At 37.4% G+C, this 16,627-nt stretch overlaps 1 protein-coding gene across 1 annotated transcript in view; it reads left to right on the top strand.

The window, feature by feature from the left end:
* The window catches only part of LOC139719295 (adipose-secreted signaling protein-like), a 110,566-nt gene that overhangs the window by 74,173 nt on the left and 19,766 nt on the right, over window positions 1–16,627 (top strand). The window contains exons 2-3 of the mRNA XM_071630721.1: window positions 1,092–1,254; window positions 2,484–2,578. Coding sequence (XP_071486822.1) covers window positions 1,092–1,254; window positions 2,484–2,578 — 258 coding nt within the window. The remainder of the gene's footprint in view (window positions 1–1,091; window positions 1,255–2,483; window positions 2,579–16,627) is intronic.

Genomic DNA, 16,627 nt, shown 5'->3' with positions numbered 1-16,627 from the left:
GTGATGTTAGAAAAGATAGATATGAATCAGCTCTCAAGTTTGAAGAAATGAAAGCAAAATAAGAAAACACCTACTTAGCAGTCCTGCTTTGATGAGCCATTGTAAACTTCTCAAAGTTTTGCTGTGATTTTCATATTTCAGCATTTTCAGACGAATTTAGAATTCATTAAAGGGGGAAAAAATGTCACAACCCTTCAGGGAATGATATGGCCTCAAAGGGGAAGTTTTCTTGAATATATACATATTTGTGGATCCAGCAAATGCAGAAATATTAAAGAGATAGTCTAAGAGCTTGAGGTATTGGACAGTCCATCAAAAACTTATGAAGTTTGAACATTTTGGTTAGTTCCATGAATTTTCCTCACTAGATGAGAACGCTACAGCGATTTGTGATGTCACAGTAATAGCGTGAAGTAAAGAAAGGAATTTCACAGTCTCCCTTTCTTATTGAAAAGTATACAGTCACTTAAACTGGTATCCAGTGCCTTTTGGAAGGGCTAGGTCAAAGTCCTCCATCAACATCATTGAAAAAAAACAAAAGGGATTCTAGTTACCAGATGACTGTAACAAGATGGTGTTAACAATGCTACAATTTCCCCATACTTACTATGTGAAATGGCATTTCAAGTATACATTTGTCCGCCATCTCAATGAGAACCCCTCTCAGTTATAATGATAATTTTTGTTGGATATCCAGGGAAGCGATCAATTTTTTTTCCCTCCATGTGATTACTCCACTCTGTGGAAGTATATACAGGGAGTGAGTTTCAGAATTATGATGGCACTTTGTGAATGTGATGAATTATGAATTTTAATAGATTATGAAATATTTCTCTATGCACATCAACTCCCTGACCTTTTTAAGAAGGATCCTAGATAGCTGAATTGTCACATTTGATATTTAGAATGCATGACAGCCAAATGAAATTTCCCGCTATTTCTGCTCGAAGTGTATTCATTCAATAGAGAGGCTAAGCAAGAAAATACAGAGATAAAAAACAAACAAACAAATGTTATCATCTTACTGTTTTCTTGAATAGTCTGTGTCTAAATGTTTGTTTTCTTGTTGGTCATTTTATTCTTGACTCCAGAACAGACCTCGAGCCAGACCAAGACCAGACCGCGGTCCAGGTCAAAGGTCCACTTCCCGGAGGATGTCTCTGACCACACCGAGATCCTCATCTCGCGAGAGATTGACTCGGCCATCGACGTCAATCTGGGATTCCTACAGACCGACCACAGATACCAGATTAGGTGGGTCGAGTGCAGCCCGCTCCACTTCTGATGTTTGTGTATAAAGCTGGATTTAATAGTGGTAGAAGTTTTTTTTTTTTTTTTTATAAAACAATGAAAAAAAATGGATGGATTGCCCATATTCACCCTTGTCAACATGACAATACTGGTAATGCTATTACATACTATTACAACAAACAAACAGACTGACAATCAAATAAAAACAATAATAGGAATAGATCATAAAGGGCTAATTGCAGTAAAAATGTTACCAAATATTCACATTAACTATTTACCAGAAATGAAATACATCAAAGTTACTATAATCAAATCATTGAATCCATTCTAATATGAAAAGACAAATGTGGTACATGTATAAGTGAATAAGATGATCAGATTAAATAGGTAAATTAAGGAAAAGAAAAAGGAAACTGGCATATTGCAAATAACCCTTGGATAGATCTTTAATAGTGAGACAAAGAAAAAAAAACCAACAACAACTGAAATTTATGGCAAGCCAACTATCAAGACATGTGGAGGTTAAAGTATAAATTTACATCAAAGGTAAAATCAATGTACAAATCAAAGATCTTTTCTTCTTTTTTTTTTAGCCTTTAAAAGAGATTTTGCTGCGAAGAAATCCTACTTTTAGCTTAACAGCGAAAGAGCTTTGATTCCACCTGGTTCTGTCTTGCATTAACGACCTTTTGGGTCTCAGTGTGTCATGCTCTTTCAAATAAACCCACATCAGATTGGAGAGGCAAAAACTGTCTTGTCTTTCTGTTTTGCCAGGTTTTATTACGATGGCTACATGGTGAAATTCTGATGAAATTGTATACATCTAGTCAAAAGGGATGCCACTTATCTCTCATATTTTTTTCTTTTTCCTTATTGTAATTTAAAAAAAAGAGAATGAAAATAAATGAATTGAATTGAAGTTCTCTGCTTAATTTTCTGTACCAATGAGCAGAAATCAAGCTTGAGACATAATTTTCCCAGTGTTTCTTCAGCATTTGTGTTTGCGAGTGTCTTCACTTTGCTTCAAAAGATCACTGTTCAGGAACCACAAAATTTCCACAATCAATAACCTGTTTAATTTTCTTTTCATGTACAACAATGAATTCTTGCTTTATCTTTCTGTGAAATGAAGGCCAGTATGGAAAATAGGACGAACATTTCTCAATTTGTTGTGTTGCTCTGTAATGTTGGTATTTTGTAACTCTGTATGTTTCTTTTTACCCAATGCACAGGTGTACAGTGATGGACACGTTAAAGGGAGATATCATAGCTAAGGAGAATTCTAGTAGCATTATCCAATCTGTAGAAGCGCATCAAAGACCAGATGGTAAGTTACCGCGGAAACCTGTCAGTCTTTTCTTCTCCTTAAAGGCAACATCAGATGGAAACATCTCAGTATTTAGATTGAATGTCAATTTATCTTGATTGTCACTCACTTCGTCTGTTGAGAATAGGATTCAGGCATGTGAAGTAGAAGGTTTATTTCATCATTGCACACTCAATGAAACAGTCATTGTTCCTATTAAACGTGATTGCCTGGGCTGAATGTAAACGGTACCCCTCTATCAACTAAATTCCATTAGCTTTTAGTTTCACACTGTCAAATTCATGGTTGCTTTATTTGAGAGATTAGAAAATTCCTTCAGGTAAAGGCACCAAAGTGTTTTTCATAGTGCTACTGTAGAACAAGAATCATTGTTTGACAAGGAAACCCCATAGTTTGTATGATATAATGGCCAGTGAAGAGTGAAGTTGTATATCTGGTACTGAAATCATATGTCTAGTACAATTTACTCATATAAGAAAGAAATAAAACTAACATTAAAATGGGGAAGATAATGTGACATTGAATTTCATTTACCTGTATTCATCCATCAGTATTATTCAGAATGGGTTGCACTTTATGCAACATTGAATGTCTCATGACTTTAATGTGCTCCTATGTGCAACATTCAACTTGCCAGCAAAACCTGTTAAAATTGTGGATACCCCTGGTGTAGTTTATTTATTTATGCATTCATGTGGGTTGCCTTTGGGGGGGACTGTTGCCAGGGCAACCCGCTGATGTCATGCAGTGTGTGGGCTGAATGGAAGGCTGCGTTTGAGCAGCGACAAGTGTCTGGAATCGACAGACATTGGGTGGGGGTTAAGATGCTTTGTGCTTTGAGTTATTAAAGGCAGCGACTGCTATTTTTTCACCGCCTAATCCAGAGTCAGTACCTTCGATTCCTCCTCATGGCACACGCAGTTCTGCTGATTTGAAGATTCCTAATGAGATAAGATTTATCATCCTTGATTGCAATTGAGCTTGTGATAAAACGGATGATAAGACATTCTTGCTGTATCACTTTCTGGCTTCTCTATGACATTCCATGTTCAGACCGTCCTTACTTAAAGGTGAATTTTCCCCAAATAATCATGTGGATTGAGTGAAGTCAGCAGTAACAGTAGAACACATCAGTAAGAGTTTAAGGATAATCAGACGATCCATTCAAAATTTCAGAATATTTAAAGTTTTGATTCTGCCATTTGCTGAATGAGAAGCCTACCACAATTTGTAACATCAGTACACAACAATGATATAAACAAAATATAAACTGAATTCCACATTTTCTTTTTTAAATTGCACATTCCCTTGACTTCTTTTAATACTGACATACATGTATTCTTCTGGTAATATCATTCCCCCTGCTTTCTAAACGAGGTTTCGAGTCCATTGCTTTTTCATTGAAGTCGATTTTTTTTTTTGGATGAATTATCTGTACATTTTATTGGTATTGTTCTGTAGTGATATCATGAACTACTAGTATTGCATCCTCCTCATCCAGCTATGGCAGCACCACAACTTCAGCAATTCATAACTTGTCCAGTATCCGTCAAACTTTCACTGATGTGTTCAAGTAATATTGCTGCATTCACTCAATCCACATGAATATTTTAGGAAACTTTTCCTTAAATGCACAGGTCCTCTCCCCTTTTTCACATCTCAGTCAAATTAAGGTGTTTTTATTTCTGTAGATTTTGTTTTTTCTTCTTGAGCTAGTTTGCTAGGTTGCTAGGTCAGATGCATAATGGCTGGGATTGTTCACACCACTCTTGCTGTCAGATATTCCCATAATGCTCTCATATTCTGCTCTTAGTGTTCCAACATTGGTGAGGTGATATGTGTAATGCACATAAAGCTTTTACTGTTTGGAGTGCATTGGGGCCAGTGTCGTGATGATCCCTCAAGCTCGGGCGACAAATTTGTGCAGCGTCTGCAAGTTCATTTCTCATCCCTGGTTTAACATTTGTCCCCCGCGGGGGGTCGGAGATATGATCCATCCGTCGGCTGTCCATGTGCATTTATTCCTCCGCCCGCTGGCGTCCATACCTCCCCCACCTTGTTAAGATTATTTCATAGCCCGTAACTCCATGTCTGGTGAGCCTCAGATGTGCTCATAAAAAAAAGATGTACCACTCCACTGCATGTCTGTTGCCATGGAAACTAAAGAAGTCGAAATGGCAGTCATCAATAACATGGCAAGGATGAGTAATGTGTCTGAAAGAAAATTGCGGTAGCTTTTCCGACTTCCTTTTCTTCTCCGTGTAATGACGTGAAGACAGGATTGTGCATCCTGAGGATGTAAAATCCCAAATTTCAGGTCAACAAATGGGCATTGTAGCATGTAATAATAGCATTTCTGAAGATTATCCTGTTTCCTCTGAATGCCTAAACATCTCCCTTTCATTAGATTGCAGAAATGACTAGTTTATGGAAAAAATGCTGTTTGTGTAAATTTTGTGTTTGTTGTTCTCATATTTGTTTGTTTTGTTTTGTTTTGTTTTGTTTTTTGTAAAAATGTATTTACCAAATGAGGTGGGATTCTAGCTTGGTTCCAGATTTCTGCTCAACAACTAATTTTGTTATCATACCAGACCTCCCAACCGTTCTGAATTTGGAGGAAAGAATCTGAATTTCTATCATACCCAGCTCTTGATTCAATAGGATTTTCCTATTTTTGTTGATAATTTTACTACACACTCCTATGAGAACTACTCTTTCTGTCCTACTTTTGTGTCAAACCATCCCTATTTTTCAGTCTGAAAGGTTGGGAGGTCTGTCATACATTCACTGTTTTTTTTTTTCTTAAAATCATTTTCTTATCTGTCCCACTGAGGTCAGGTTAATAGTGTCCTTGGAAACATGTTGGAAATATTTTACAGCAGCAAATTTGAGCAACAATTTCTAAGCAGAGAAGTGGCACTTCTTGTAACTTTTCTCACACCATTACAACAGCAACAATTACAATCAGATGCCCACTTCATGAATTTCTTTGTCACTATTTCAGTGTGCTTTCACTGTAGTGATGAGATGATGAAATGATCGTGTTTCAGACAAAAGTAGGTGGAATTGATTACAAATCATATAATGAAAGCAAGTATGAATTGCGAGGCTAATAGCAGTACTGAGTAACGCAATGTAGTGTCATTTAATAATACAGAAGGTATTCCTGAATACAGAAAGAGTGAATAATGATTTTAGACTGATGTGTGAGTATAAGTAGGATGTAACGCTGACAGTTGATGTGTAGGGAAGTGTATATCAGAACCATAATTGTGAAGTTGTTGCATGAGCTGAGAAAATGAGAGAGGAATATGATACTACCTTATTTCCCAAAGGAGATAAATAGGCATCAGCAGGTGTCTTGTTGCCATGGAGATATCCAGACCAGTTTTCTGGGAATCTTGCATGGAAGGTCAGTCTATACTGTGTGCTGCATCACAGCGCTTCTCGAGAGAGATATGATATTAGAAAGATAGAGAGATAGAGATGCGTGTGTATGTACTAGTACCTGTGTGAGTGTTATATGTGTGTGTGTGTGTGTATGTGTGTATTTATCTGAGAAAGAGAAGAAATATACACTCCTGTGGGATTACAATATTTTACTGCCATATTGTAAACCCAATGGATTCAAGGAAACAAGGCCAATTTCAAGACCTGGGAATTTCTGAGAGCTAAATTATATCAAGTGGCTGGAGAACACCATGCTTGATCGCAGACTGTATCTTCAATAATAAACAAGTAAAATAAAAATAAATGCATTTTATTGGCATCAATTTGTTCTTATTTTTGCACTAGCCATCATGCCCTCAGTAGATATGGTGTTGTAATCATTCTGTGTGTGTGTGTGTGTGTGTGTGTGTGTGTGTGTGTGTGTGTGTGTCATGGTTATGATTGTCATTATTCATGTCATTACTATCATCATCATTATGCGGCACTGAAAAATTGATGTGTTTTTACATCCTGGCAATAAGTCATCAACACTTTAATGTGTATAAATTATGTAATTATGTTTTCATAGGCTCATGTTAGATACCTTACTATGTCATGTTATGCTGTCATTTGTTTTTTTTTGTAATGTAACTGTTTGTCATTCAAGATGACTTGCAATAAAACTTAAGATGAGTACATGTATGATGCCCAAAATCCACATGAGCTGTTTGTTACGAATGTAGAGACAAATAGGGGAACTAGCTTCAATTGCTACATACAAAATTTTGTAAGCCAAAACAGGTTTTTCAGTCATATCTGTTTTTGGTGTAACAGCAGAAGGACATGATTTACGAAATCATTTCTGCTGTGCCATATTGCGATCTTTATCTGTCATCGCATCTCAGAACCTGTATCATGAAGAAGCCCTCACAGGAGGGAATTATTTTGCATTCCCTGTCAACACGCTCAGCAGAATCTAACACAAACATCTTATCACCTTGACTACCGGGCAGTGTAAAAGATTGCTTGGCTGTGTCTTCATGTGTCAAATTTGCAGATCCAAAGAACAATTAACCCGTTGAGGACGGACTGATTTTGCTACAACACGCATTTCTCATAGACACCTGCCTGAGTATACTCGGGACTCATCCTCAATGGGTTAAAAAAAAAGATGCTTTTCTTTCGAGTCGTGAAAGTCATATTTTTTTCTCTCTTTTTTTCCTCAAAGGCGAAGTGGTTCATTATAAAATTGACATGATAAATTCATCAAACAGATCCTCCACTCAGACATCACTTTTGACCTTTGAACTTTTGGTGTATATTTTTGTTACAGATTGCTGCTTGACCTTAGGCACTGTGGCTATTTCTGGCTGTGTCCAGCATATTGGAGCTTTCATGAGATTTGTTTGAAGAGATTGAATGGCTCCTTCAAAGCATACTCTCCTTACTGACAAAACAAACATGTTTGAAGTAGGAAAGCACGCAATCTGTGCTGTCTGAAACGAAAAAAAAAAAATGAAGTAGACTTTGAACCTGACTCCATACATGTGAGTATGTGCTGGCATCTATGTAACTTTCACAGACATGCCTAAGTGTCCCTGAATCTGCATGAGGCTCCCTCAGAAATCCAATATTTCTCTATATTCAGTGAAAAGAGAAACATATATATATATGTATATATATATATATATATATATATAAAGATTGATAGATAGATAAATAGATAGATAGGCTCCCTCAGAAATTCAATATTTTTCTATATGCCATGGAGAGAGATACATATATTTATATATATATATATATATATATATATATATATATAGATGGATAGAGATAGATAGATAGATAGATAGATAGATAGATAGATAGATAGATAAGGTTTGCAATAAATGCTGCATGTGCTCAAGTCCCACTCTGCTCTTTCTTTTAGCCATATGATTTGGCAACCTTGTGATGAAGAATACATTGTTTAAAACTGTACTTATAGATATTTTCTTTGCATTTTCTTTCTGAACCTCAGTAAGCAACAAAACAGTGAGTTTGTGTTTGAAATGATGCTATTATCGAGGAAGGACAATTATCTGTATCATGGTATCAAACTGTCACATTGTATGATTTTGGTCATCAAGTCCTGAAGAGGTTCTTCGCAGTTTTGATTACCAGGTAACCGTAATTATTTTGCCCTGGCATGCATTGCTCCTGTGTTTGTGTGTGTGTGTGTGTGTGTGTGTGTGTGTGTGAGTGCATGTGTTTGTCTGTATCCGTGTGAGTATTTGTTTGTGTGTGTGTGTTGCTGTTTGTGTGTCTGTAATGTGAACGCTAGGCAGTCTCAACGGGGAGCCGAACATGGCTGTCACGTTATCGGCCGTACGTGGGTTGTCTTACGATGATATTGCCGTATCCTGCTGTTTCGATCACATGGGGTGTTGCTAAGTGGCCTTTTATGAGACAATTACGGGGTAATTTCCTGCAGCCTGCACAGCCAGTTGAGAGGTGGGCTGCTGTGTGCAGTGAAGGCAATTAGACCCAACACTTTTATATTTGGCTGCACTCTTGAATTCGAGGGGGAAAAAATCTTTTACGGCCAGTAATGTTTTTTAAATCGTCTGTCACCTTGGCAAACAAACAATGGAGGAGCACTGGCTAATGCCTGGGACCTTAGACTGGAAGTCCCTGGGTTCAATGCCTGCTTCATTTGGATGTCCTCAAAAAAAGGTGCTTTCAGTCCGCAGTATACCCCTTAACCTTGTATTGTAAAACAAGTACCTGGCAATGGTGGGTTTATGATATTAATTTGGCCTTTGAGAAGATGAGTATTCATTACTGTATGATACCTAAGGTTCATAAAGCTCTGATATTTTAGAGTCCAGCTTTATAGGCGTTTCAAATACATGATTGCATTTTGTTCTGTTCCATGGATGTAAATACTTCTTTAATGTGGAAAATATAAGACTTATCATTGGCTCAAGATCCATGTGCGCATGTCCTGTCTCCTATTCATGTTGTAGTTACATAGATGAAAGATACCACCATTTGATTGCTTTGTACATATAATTCAATATAAGTGATCACTCATTATAATTTCATTTAGTGAGGAAAGGACCATTTTCCATCAGACCTACATTGAATGCATGCTGCTGACACTTAAGTCCATCGTAATCATCTTGAGTAGATATGAAGATATCCAGCTCCAGGGCAGTATCTCCGCTTTCAGCTTCATATTCCAATGCCTGTGATTCCATACAGACCAGACTCTGTGTAAGATGTCAGCCAGAGATTACATATTATCCCGTCCAAGAAGCAACAGGATTCACAACTTTGGGGCTTATTCAGTCTGTATGAAGAAGATGTTGAGTAAATGAAGATTATCTGGAGAAGGCGCAAAATCATTGTACAACGTACTGGTGCAGAAATATAGAATTTAAACATAACAGGCCTCCACTCCTCTGACGCTGAGATGGTGTATCTACATTAATTGAATGCCAAAAGCAACAGACAATCAATTCCATTAAGCATTATTGAGTTCTGCATTACTTGTGCTGGTGTGTGGAAATCTTTTAGATAATCTTTTTGTTTTATGACTGAGAACAAGTGATTATTTGTACGTTTGTGTTTCTTCTGATGTGGTATATTCACTTTTTGAGTGCTGTTTGTCACTTATTATCTCCGTTGTCTTTCTGTCTGTCTGTCTTTCTGTCTCTTGCTCTCACTTAGCTGCTGTATAAACTGTTATTTTTGCAAGGGTTAGTTTTCATGGATTTCGCAAATCACTGTTGGACCACAAATTTAACAACATGCGATAATACCACTATGCGCTAGGGTAATAATGCGCTTAGGATAGCCTCCATTTCACTTGGCATAAACAACATCTCGAGAAAATGTGTGAGACCTCCTCATTTGCGAAAATATCTGTACGTGAAAATAACGGCTTTTACAGTATATAGGCCTACACATATTCTTCCCATGTCCCAAACACACACACTTCCACACACACATTATATCTATGCACACTATACACATAGACACAGACAGACCCACACACACACACACACACACACACACACACACATGCATACACAGGTAAGAACATCGGCATTTTTTACCTCTCCCTCACTTTCTCCTTTGTAATTTCTCTCTTTCGTTATGCTTCTTTTCTTTCCAATCTTGAACTCATACAGATAGCTGTTTTTACTTGACCTACATGTACATCATCCTCTTTTGAACTCTAGAAAAGAAAGCCAGCCTGACTCGGGTGTTGTTACACAATGTAACTGAGTTTTCATCCCTCGTGGCAGTGAATTATTCATTTCTAATCAATCGTGTGGGTATGATACCAGACAAAGAGATACATACACCCAGTACTTTGCAGTCAACCATTTATCGATGATGTGTTTTAGACAGACAAGCCACTAAACTCCGCTAAATGCTGAATGCAGTGAGTGTGCATGCACGAGGCATTGTTTAGGGATGACAAGAAAGTCTGAATGTCAATCAATTTTTTGCGGTTCTTTTGACATTACATCATGACGAGTAGATTGTGATATGAATTGCAAATGTCCTTGTCATGCCGTCAGCTGAATGCCATTGTGGGCTGGAATCATGTGGGTTAAAGCTTCTTATTGTGCGAGATCGCTTACTGCCTCCAGCAGCGCTGTAGAGCCTAAAAGGAGCCTTTCATTCAATTGATTGGACACGTATCCATTTCGAGCCGCCATGAGATTTACGTCGCAGCTAGACTGCTTTTGCTTCACTTCTGTTTGTTGGGTAAGATTGTAAAGCATTTTGTCAGCAATGTGAAACTGATACAAAGCCGCCGGAGAGATTGATGAAAATACCAGTTTCAATTAAAAAGAAAAAAAAAATATGGGGAACGGACGGGGGGCTAGGCCCAATTCTTGGCAAGAAAGTATTGTGAAGACGTACAACACATAAATAATGGATGGGGGTTTGCGTCAAGGAATGACAGGAAAATTGATAAGGGATCTATATATTTTGGGGGTTCACTGCACTATGTGTTGTGTGAGGAACTAATGAGGAATTTCTCTGTGCAGTCATTCCTTTGTTTTACCATTCAGGAGAATATGGGGGGGGGCATGTACATGTAGATGTGTCATCAATATGCTATCAAATAGTATACGTAATTGAAGCCTACTATGCAATTTATGTTCTGTGCAATAACAAGATGCTTTCGTAGCTGTCGAGAATCATTGTTTCATTATGCCACTGTAATTTCTTAGTGTGATGAATTAATCCTGTCACAAAACTTTGATAGAGCAAGTATGCACGTTTTATAGTAAACCCAGCTAATGTGTGGCCCATGTGAGGCAAAAGGCATTAACTCCATAGGATGTGTACTGTATCAAAGGCCTTCTGGTTTTCAACCAATGTGATTGTTGTACACATATACATTGTACCTCTCTTTTAAAACTTGAGAGTTCTGGTTTGGATACATACAGTGTATGGATATGGGGCAAAAAGATAAATATGTGTCTGAATAGCCATGTTAAATATTGATATGCCATGTGAATGTATATTGTATATATTAAAACATTGTTTTGAGCGTCATTTCAATGTACGACATACATTTATATGACATACATTTGTGTCTGATAGCTTCCGTAGCCATACGTCATGGAAGTGAGCGAGGCTTATTCAGAGCACACAGGGCTAGGGTTCGTGGGAACTGCCAAATTAATGCAAGCCAATGAAAAATCACATCGCACCAAGCCCATACTAAAGTTCATCTGTGCAAGGGAGCTTACAGGAGCTTCTCTTGAAAGTGCGCGAGGTCTGACATTATGGTTACCAATACAATTATCGTATATGGGGACGTTGTGTCTCAGTGCTTTCGTGTCAATACGTCGCATATCCATACGTCGTATGAATATACAATAACTCAGTGTGTCAGAGAGCCCCATATGAGAAATAGCGTCTGGAGACACTGAAAGAATAATGGGCTAGGGACGCTTCACACCTCATGTCAAACATGAATGGCAGTTGAAACCAATTGATGTGAACATCCGTCCCTTCAAGAAAAAAGCAAACAAACGAACAGACAAACATAAAACAATCCTTGTATTTCTGTCGAGTGTAGGCAATTTCCTTGAGCTCCCCATTCCCGCTCCCTCTCCCTCTAATAAAGCCATTTGTCCTTCTACACCTGTAAGCAAGAGACTGACGACGGTGTCATTGCCTTTCTCTTGTGAATCGTGACTCGGTTTATCAAGCAATGGCGGGATGCTGCGAAGGGATGTACTTCTTTGGAGATGAAGATGAGGGGTATTTTTAGTGTCCGAGATTACTGGACGCTGTGCATAAAAGACCCCTCCAGTGTTAATGGCACCATTCAGATCTTTTCAATAAGGCAGCCTTCATTTCAACTGTGAAACATGCTAATACTCTTTGGGGCAATTCCACGGTAACTAGGACACAGGTGCCAAAAATTCAAAATGATATTTGTTTCAAACACCATACATTTTCAGACAGTACTTGAGTTGAAGTTTTAAGAATCATTATGTTTTTCAATAAAAGTGGCCATTTTGATTTTCAAAATGGCTGCCAAAATATGCCTATAACTCAATGGTGAAAAGAGTGGATTGTGGCATAACTTACTCTCTGTATATCCACTTTATTAGTACTCTAAACAACAATCTTTTATATGTATGCAGTTACCAGAGAAGTCTTTTACCACACGATAGAAAAAAAAGCTGGTTGCTTTAAAGAAATTGATAAAAACTTTTAATTACTTTGACAATAATGGATGTAACGTCAGTTACCAAAAACAAGGAATTTTTAACTTTATTCATCAAAGAAAGTGAGCTTTATGATGTAACTTGGGATTTCTAATGTATGCCCATATACCTTCATTTCAATATCAGAAATAAGGATACTTGGCATACTGGAGAGTCAAAATGATCACTACAAAATGTGTAACGTCAGTTACCGAAACGTCATACACGAGTATGTAACGTCAGTTACCATGACAGTAATTATAACTGAGGCAAAATTTTTGACTCTTGGCCATTTCAATACATCTGGGAAGTCAACTTACAACAAAGAGCAGCAATCCCTTTCATAGGGAATGACGTCATTACCATGGTATGTCCATGAATATATTTTTTTCATTTTATTTTATTTCTAAATTTATTTATTCATTCATTTACCATGATTATCTTTTTTTTTTTGGGGGGGGGGGGAAGGGGGCTTGAGCTTTCGATTTTTGATTCAGCACAAGTTTAAGGCTAAATCATCTGGAAGTTTAGTTTGCCACATGCAGTATATGCACTCAAATTAGTACATTCCCAGTCCTATGGGATGATAAAGCTACCAAAGTTTGTAGGCCTAATCAGTGACATGATTGTTTTTTATAGAAAAGGTGGTTAACGTGCAAACTTGTGCACAGCTTTATACCAACAGCTACAATCTTCACCAATGTTTGCTTTTGCCAGCATTTTTCTTTTTTTTCTGGAAACTTAGTGAAGTTTCTACCTCAAGGCAAATGCACAAACAGATATTTCTTCTCTTGCACTTAAATGTCTGGTGTAGTTAACATGGCGCATCTTGTATTATGGTACGTAAGGCATGTACTCATTACTGTTTGAAACTTGACACTGATGTTGCTCAAAGTGAGAGGGGATTCTAGGGTTTAAAAAAATTTTTTTCATACAGTGTGTATTTGTTGATTACTTTATTCTATTCATGCAGGGATATTTTGTAATACAATACATGATAATTATGAACAGGAAGATTTTTTTTTTTTATATTGATCTTAGAATTCTTTCGTTGCAAAGTCCAATTTCTTGGTATCTGGAATGTATTTGCAAGCCGTGATATATCAGTGTAAAGGAAAAGAAAACCAGTTCAATTACATCAAGCAAGGAATAGTGTAAACCAATAATGCTCTTTTGACCAAAAAAGCATTTATTTTTCTTCTTCACAGAGAAATATTAAAAGTGCTACACTTTTCATTTAGATTGATGATGGAGACCTTTTTTTTATTTATGGCCCTAACAATGCCTTGAAGGAGAAGGAGTAAAATAAAGAAAAGGAGAAGAAATATATCACAATAGATTTCATACATATTTATGCATATTTATGAGTTGATAAGTGTGTTTTCCCCATGACCTGAAATATATTTTGATTTTTTGATTTTTTTTTTCAAGCAAAAAAATATCCATGTTTTGTGTAAAGGTATTATGGGTGGAGCACTCTAGATATAGAAAATTTCCTGTTCATTTTCCATGTTCTAGTAAATAATATATTTGTAAATAAGAGAGAGAGAGAGTTGAGTATGTTACTCAGTAATATATATGCGAAAATATATTATACACACATATCTGTAAATGCAGGTACTGTCATGAAGAACTGCAACACACTACATTATGTATTGCTTTGATACACCTTGTATTATATTAAAGTCCTTGCCAATATGCTGTGGTGCAATAGTGTAATGATAGTACCACGATGTTTTTTAAGGAAAATTAATCGTTTCACCCACTCACTTCCCTGTCCCCCATGGCAAAGCAGTGCCTCAGATTGTTGACAAAGTTATCCAATAACAACTCATGGCATATCTTGCACATTTTCAATGTATAATTTTCAAAAATTAGCAGTCACGTTAACATGAACAGATAGAACAGCAAGAGAATACACCACCAAATTGAATATGGCAGACTCACATACGAATACTCCAGATGGTGTACAAGGAAAAGGTGTTTTAGATGGAGGAATAAAAAACAAGTGAAAATGCAGAACCATCCAAAATATAGCATTCCTTGAAAGAGAGAGAGAAAACAAAAAAATTATCCTATATTCCAGATGGTGTGCATGTATGTATATGCTGCTATTGATTAATGTCGATTGTTGTTATTTTCTGTGGGGACCATATGGTAATAACAGTCTTTTAGGGCTTGATTAGTGTTATTTTTATATCCCCAATTACCTTAGCAGCTGCACTTGCACAAACGTAGCGCCCACAACTGGAGCTACTGCCCCGCTTGTTGTTTGGTATGCATGTGATATTGGCGTTCCTTGTCATCTTGATTAACCTCCAAAACACAAACAACCTAAATTGATACGGAGGCTTGGGAATTTGCATATGTGCACAGCTTCTTTCTTTTTTCCTCTTTTTTTTTTGGGGGGGGGGGCGGTATCTGAAGATAAAAAGAAAGGGAAAGTGGTGTTTCCATGGTTTGGAAACACTATTCACTGACATTTGGAATAATTACATTTGTTTATGTTACAGTATTTGGAAAAAAACTGAAAAATGTGTTTGTTTATTTGTTTATTTTTGCAGTGATAATGAAATGACATTAATCAGATTTGATTTTGACGTGGTAAGGACAATGACAGTGACAGTAATGGTGCTTGAATTGACAGTGACATCGTTCATTAGTAATTTAGTGAAATTAGCTGTTGACATTCCATTTTTGAAATCATATCATATTATGCTGGAAAGAACAAAAATGGCAAGAAGAGTAATTTTGTTTGTGATTGTGGCAAAGGAAGGTGCCTATGTATTTGTTGACAATGGTGATATGTGATATTTGGTTGTAATCATGTTTTAAATCAGGAGTGGTAAGTGAACTGAGGATGATAATTGAAAACAGTCGAGGACAGTGAACTCCTTATGTGCCACAGTATAAACCCCCCCGTGTGCCACAGTGTTTTGAGACCATAGCACATGAGCATCTGTAGAAAACATTCTGTTTGAAACGCTGGAACTTTTTATAAAAGCATTTATGCTAGAAATGAAGTGCAGATGTACAGCAAAGTTGTAGAAAAATTGTAAGCTGGCTGCGATGTAAATTTTACAATAAAAAGGGCTACAGCTGTGATGCTTTCAGTGTTCTGTGGTATATTGCAATTTATCTATCAGTTTGTGTGTGGTTGTACATTAAGCAAGTTGGCAGGCCATTGACTGAGTCAGGTGTGGTGAACTGGGCATACAAGGAGTAAGAGAAATGCAAAGCAGAAGTTGACCTCTATCACTTGATATTTACGATATAGGTGGTGAGTTGGCTCAGTCAGTAGCACGTCTGCCTCTGACCCAAGCGACCTGGGTTTGATACCCGAGTCTGGACTGAGCAATGTTGTGTGTAATCATACCATCCCCTCTAGCAAGAAGCAAAACACTCTGTCCCTCGGATAGGACATAAAATGGTGGTCCCGTGTGTGAGAGAGTCACAGCTCATGCACATAAAAGATCCCGCTTCATTCATCCCAAAGAGCAGGGTGTCCAAACCCGGTGAAGTGGTCCTGCCTCACATCCAACTGGACCCCATGGAAGACCAGCTTATCGTAGCTGAATATGGGCTATCCGGCCGTCTTCTCAGATGGAAAATGAACAAACAAATTTTCATTGCCTCAAAGTGGTCAATCACTTGATATTTAAGTTCATTACATCAAAATGGAGCCGTAATATGCTGTCATTATTGCCAATTGGAAATCGTGCAACAGGGCATTATCAACTGCGAAAAAAACAAAAAGAAAAAAAATGTTTGTGGAGTGTCTGTTTGTATGAGGTGGAAAAAAAAATAATGTGCTTGCTATCTCCTCCTCCTGCTCCTCCTCCTCCTCCTCCTCACTTTCACTTAGCTGAGGAAAGGATCCAAACAGATG

The sequence above is a fragment of the Diadema antillarum genome, unplaced genomic scaffold (assembly GCF_040938485.1).
Source record: "Diadema antillarum isolate AM-2024a unplaced genomic scaffold, OU_Dant_1.0 scf00000009, whole genome shotgun sequence".
Classification (NCBI taxonomy): domain Eukaryota; kingdom Metazoa; phylum Echinodermata; class Echinoidea; order Diadematoida; family Diadematidae; genus Diadema; species Diadema antillarum.
This window is presented reverse-complemented; position numbering and strand designations above follow the sequence as displayed.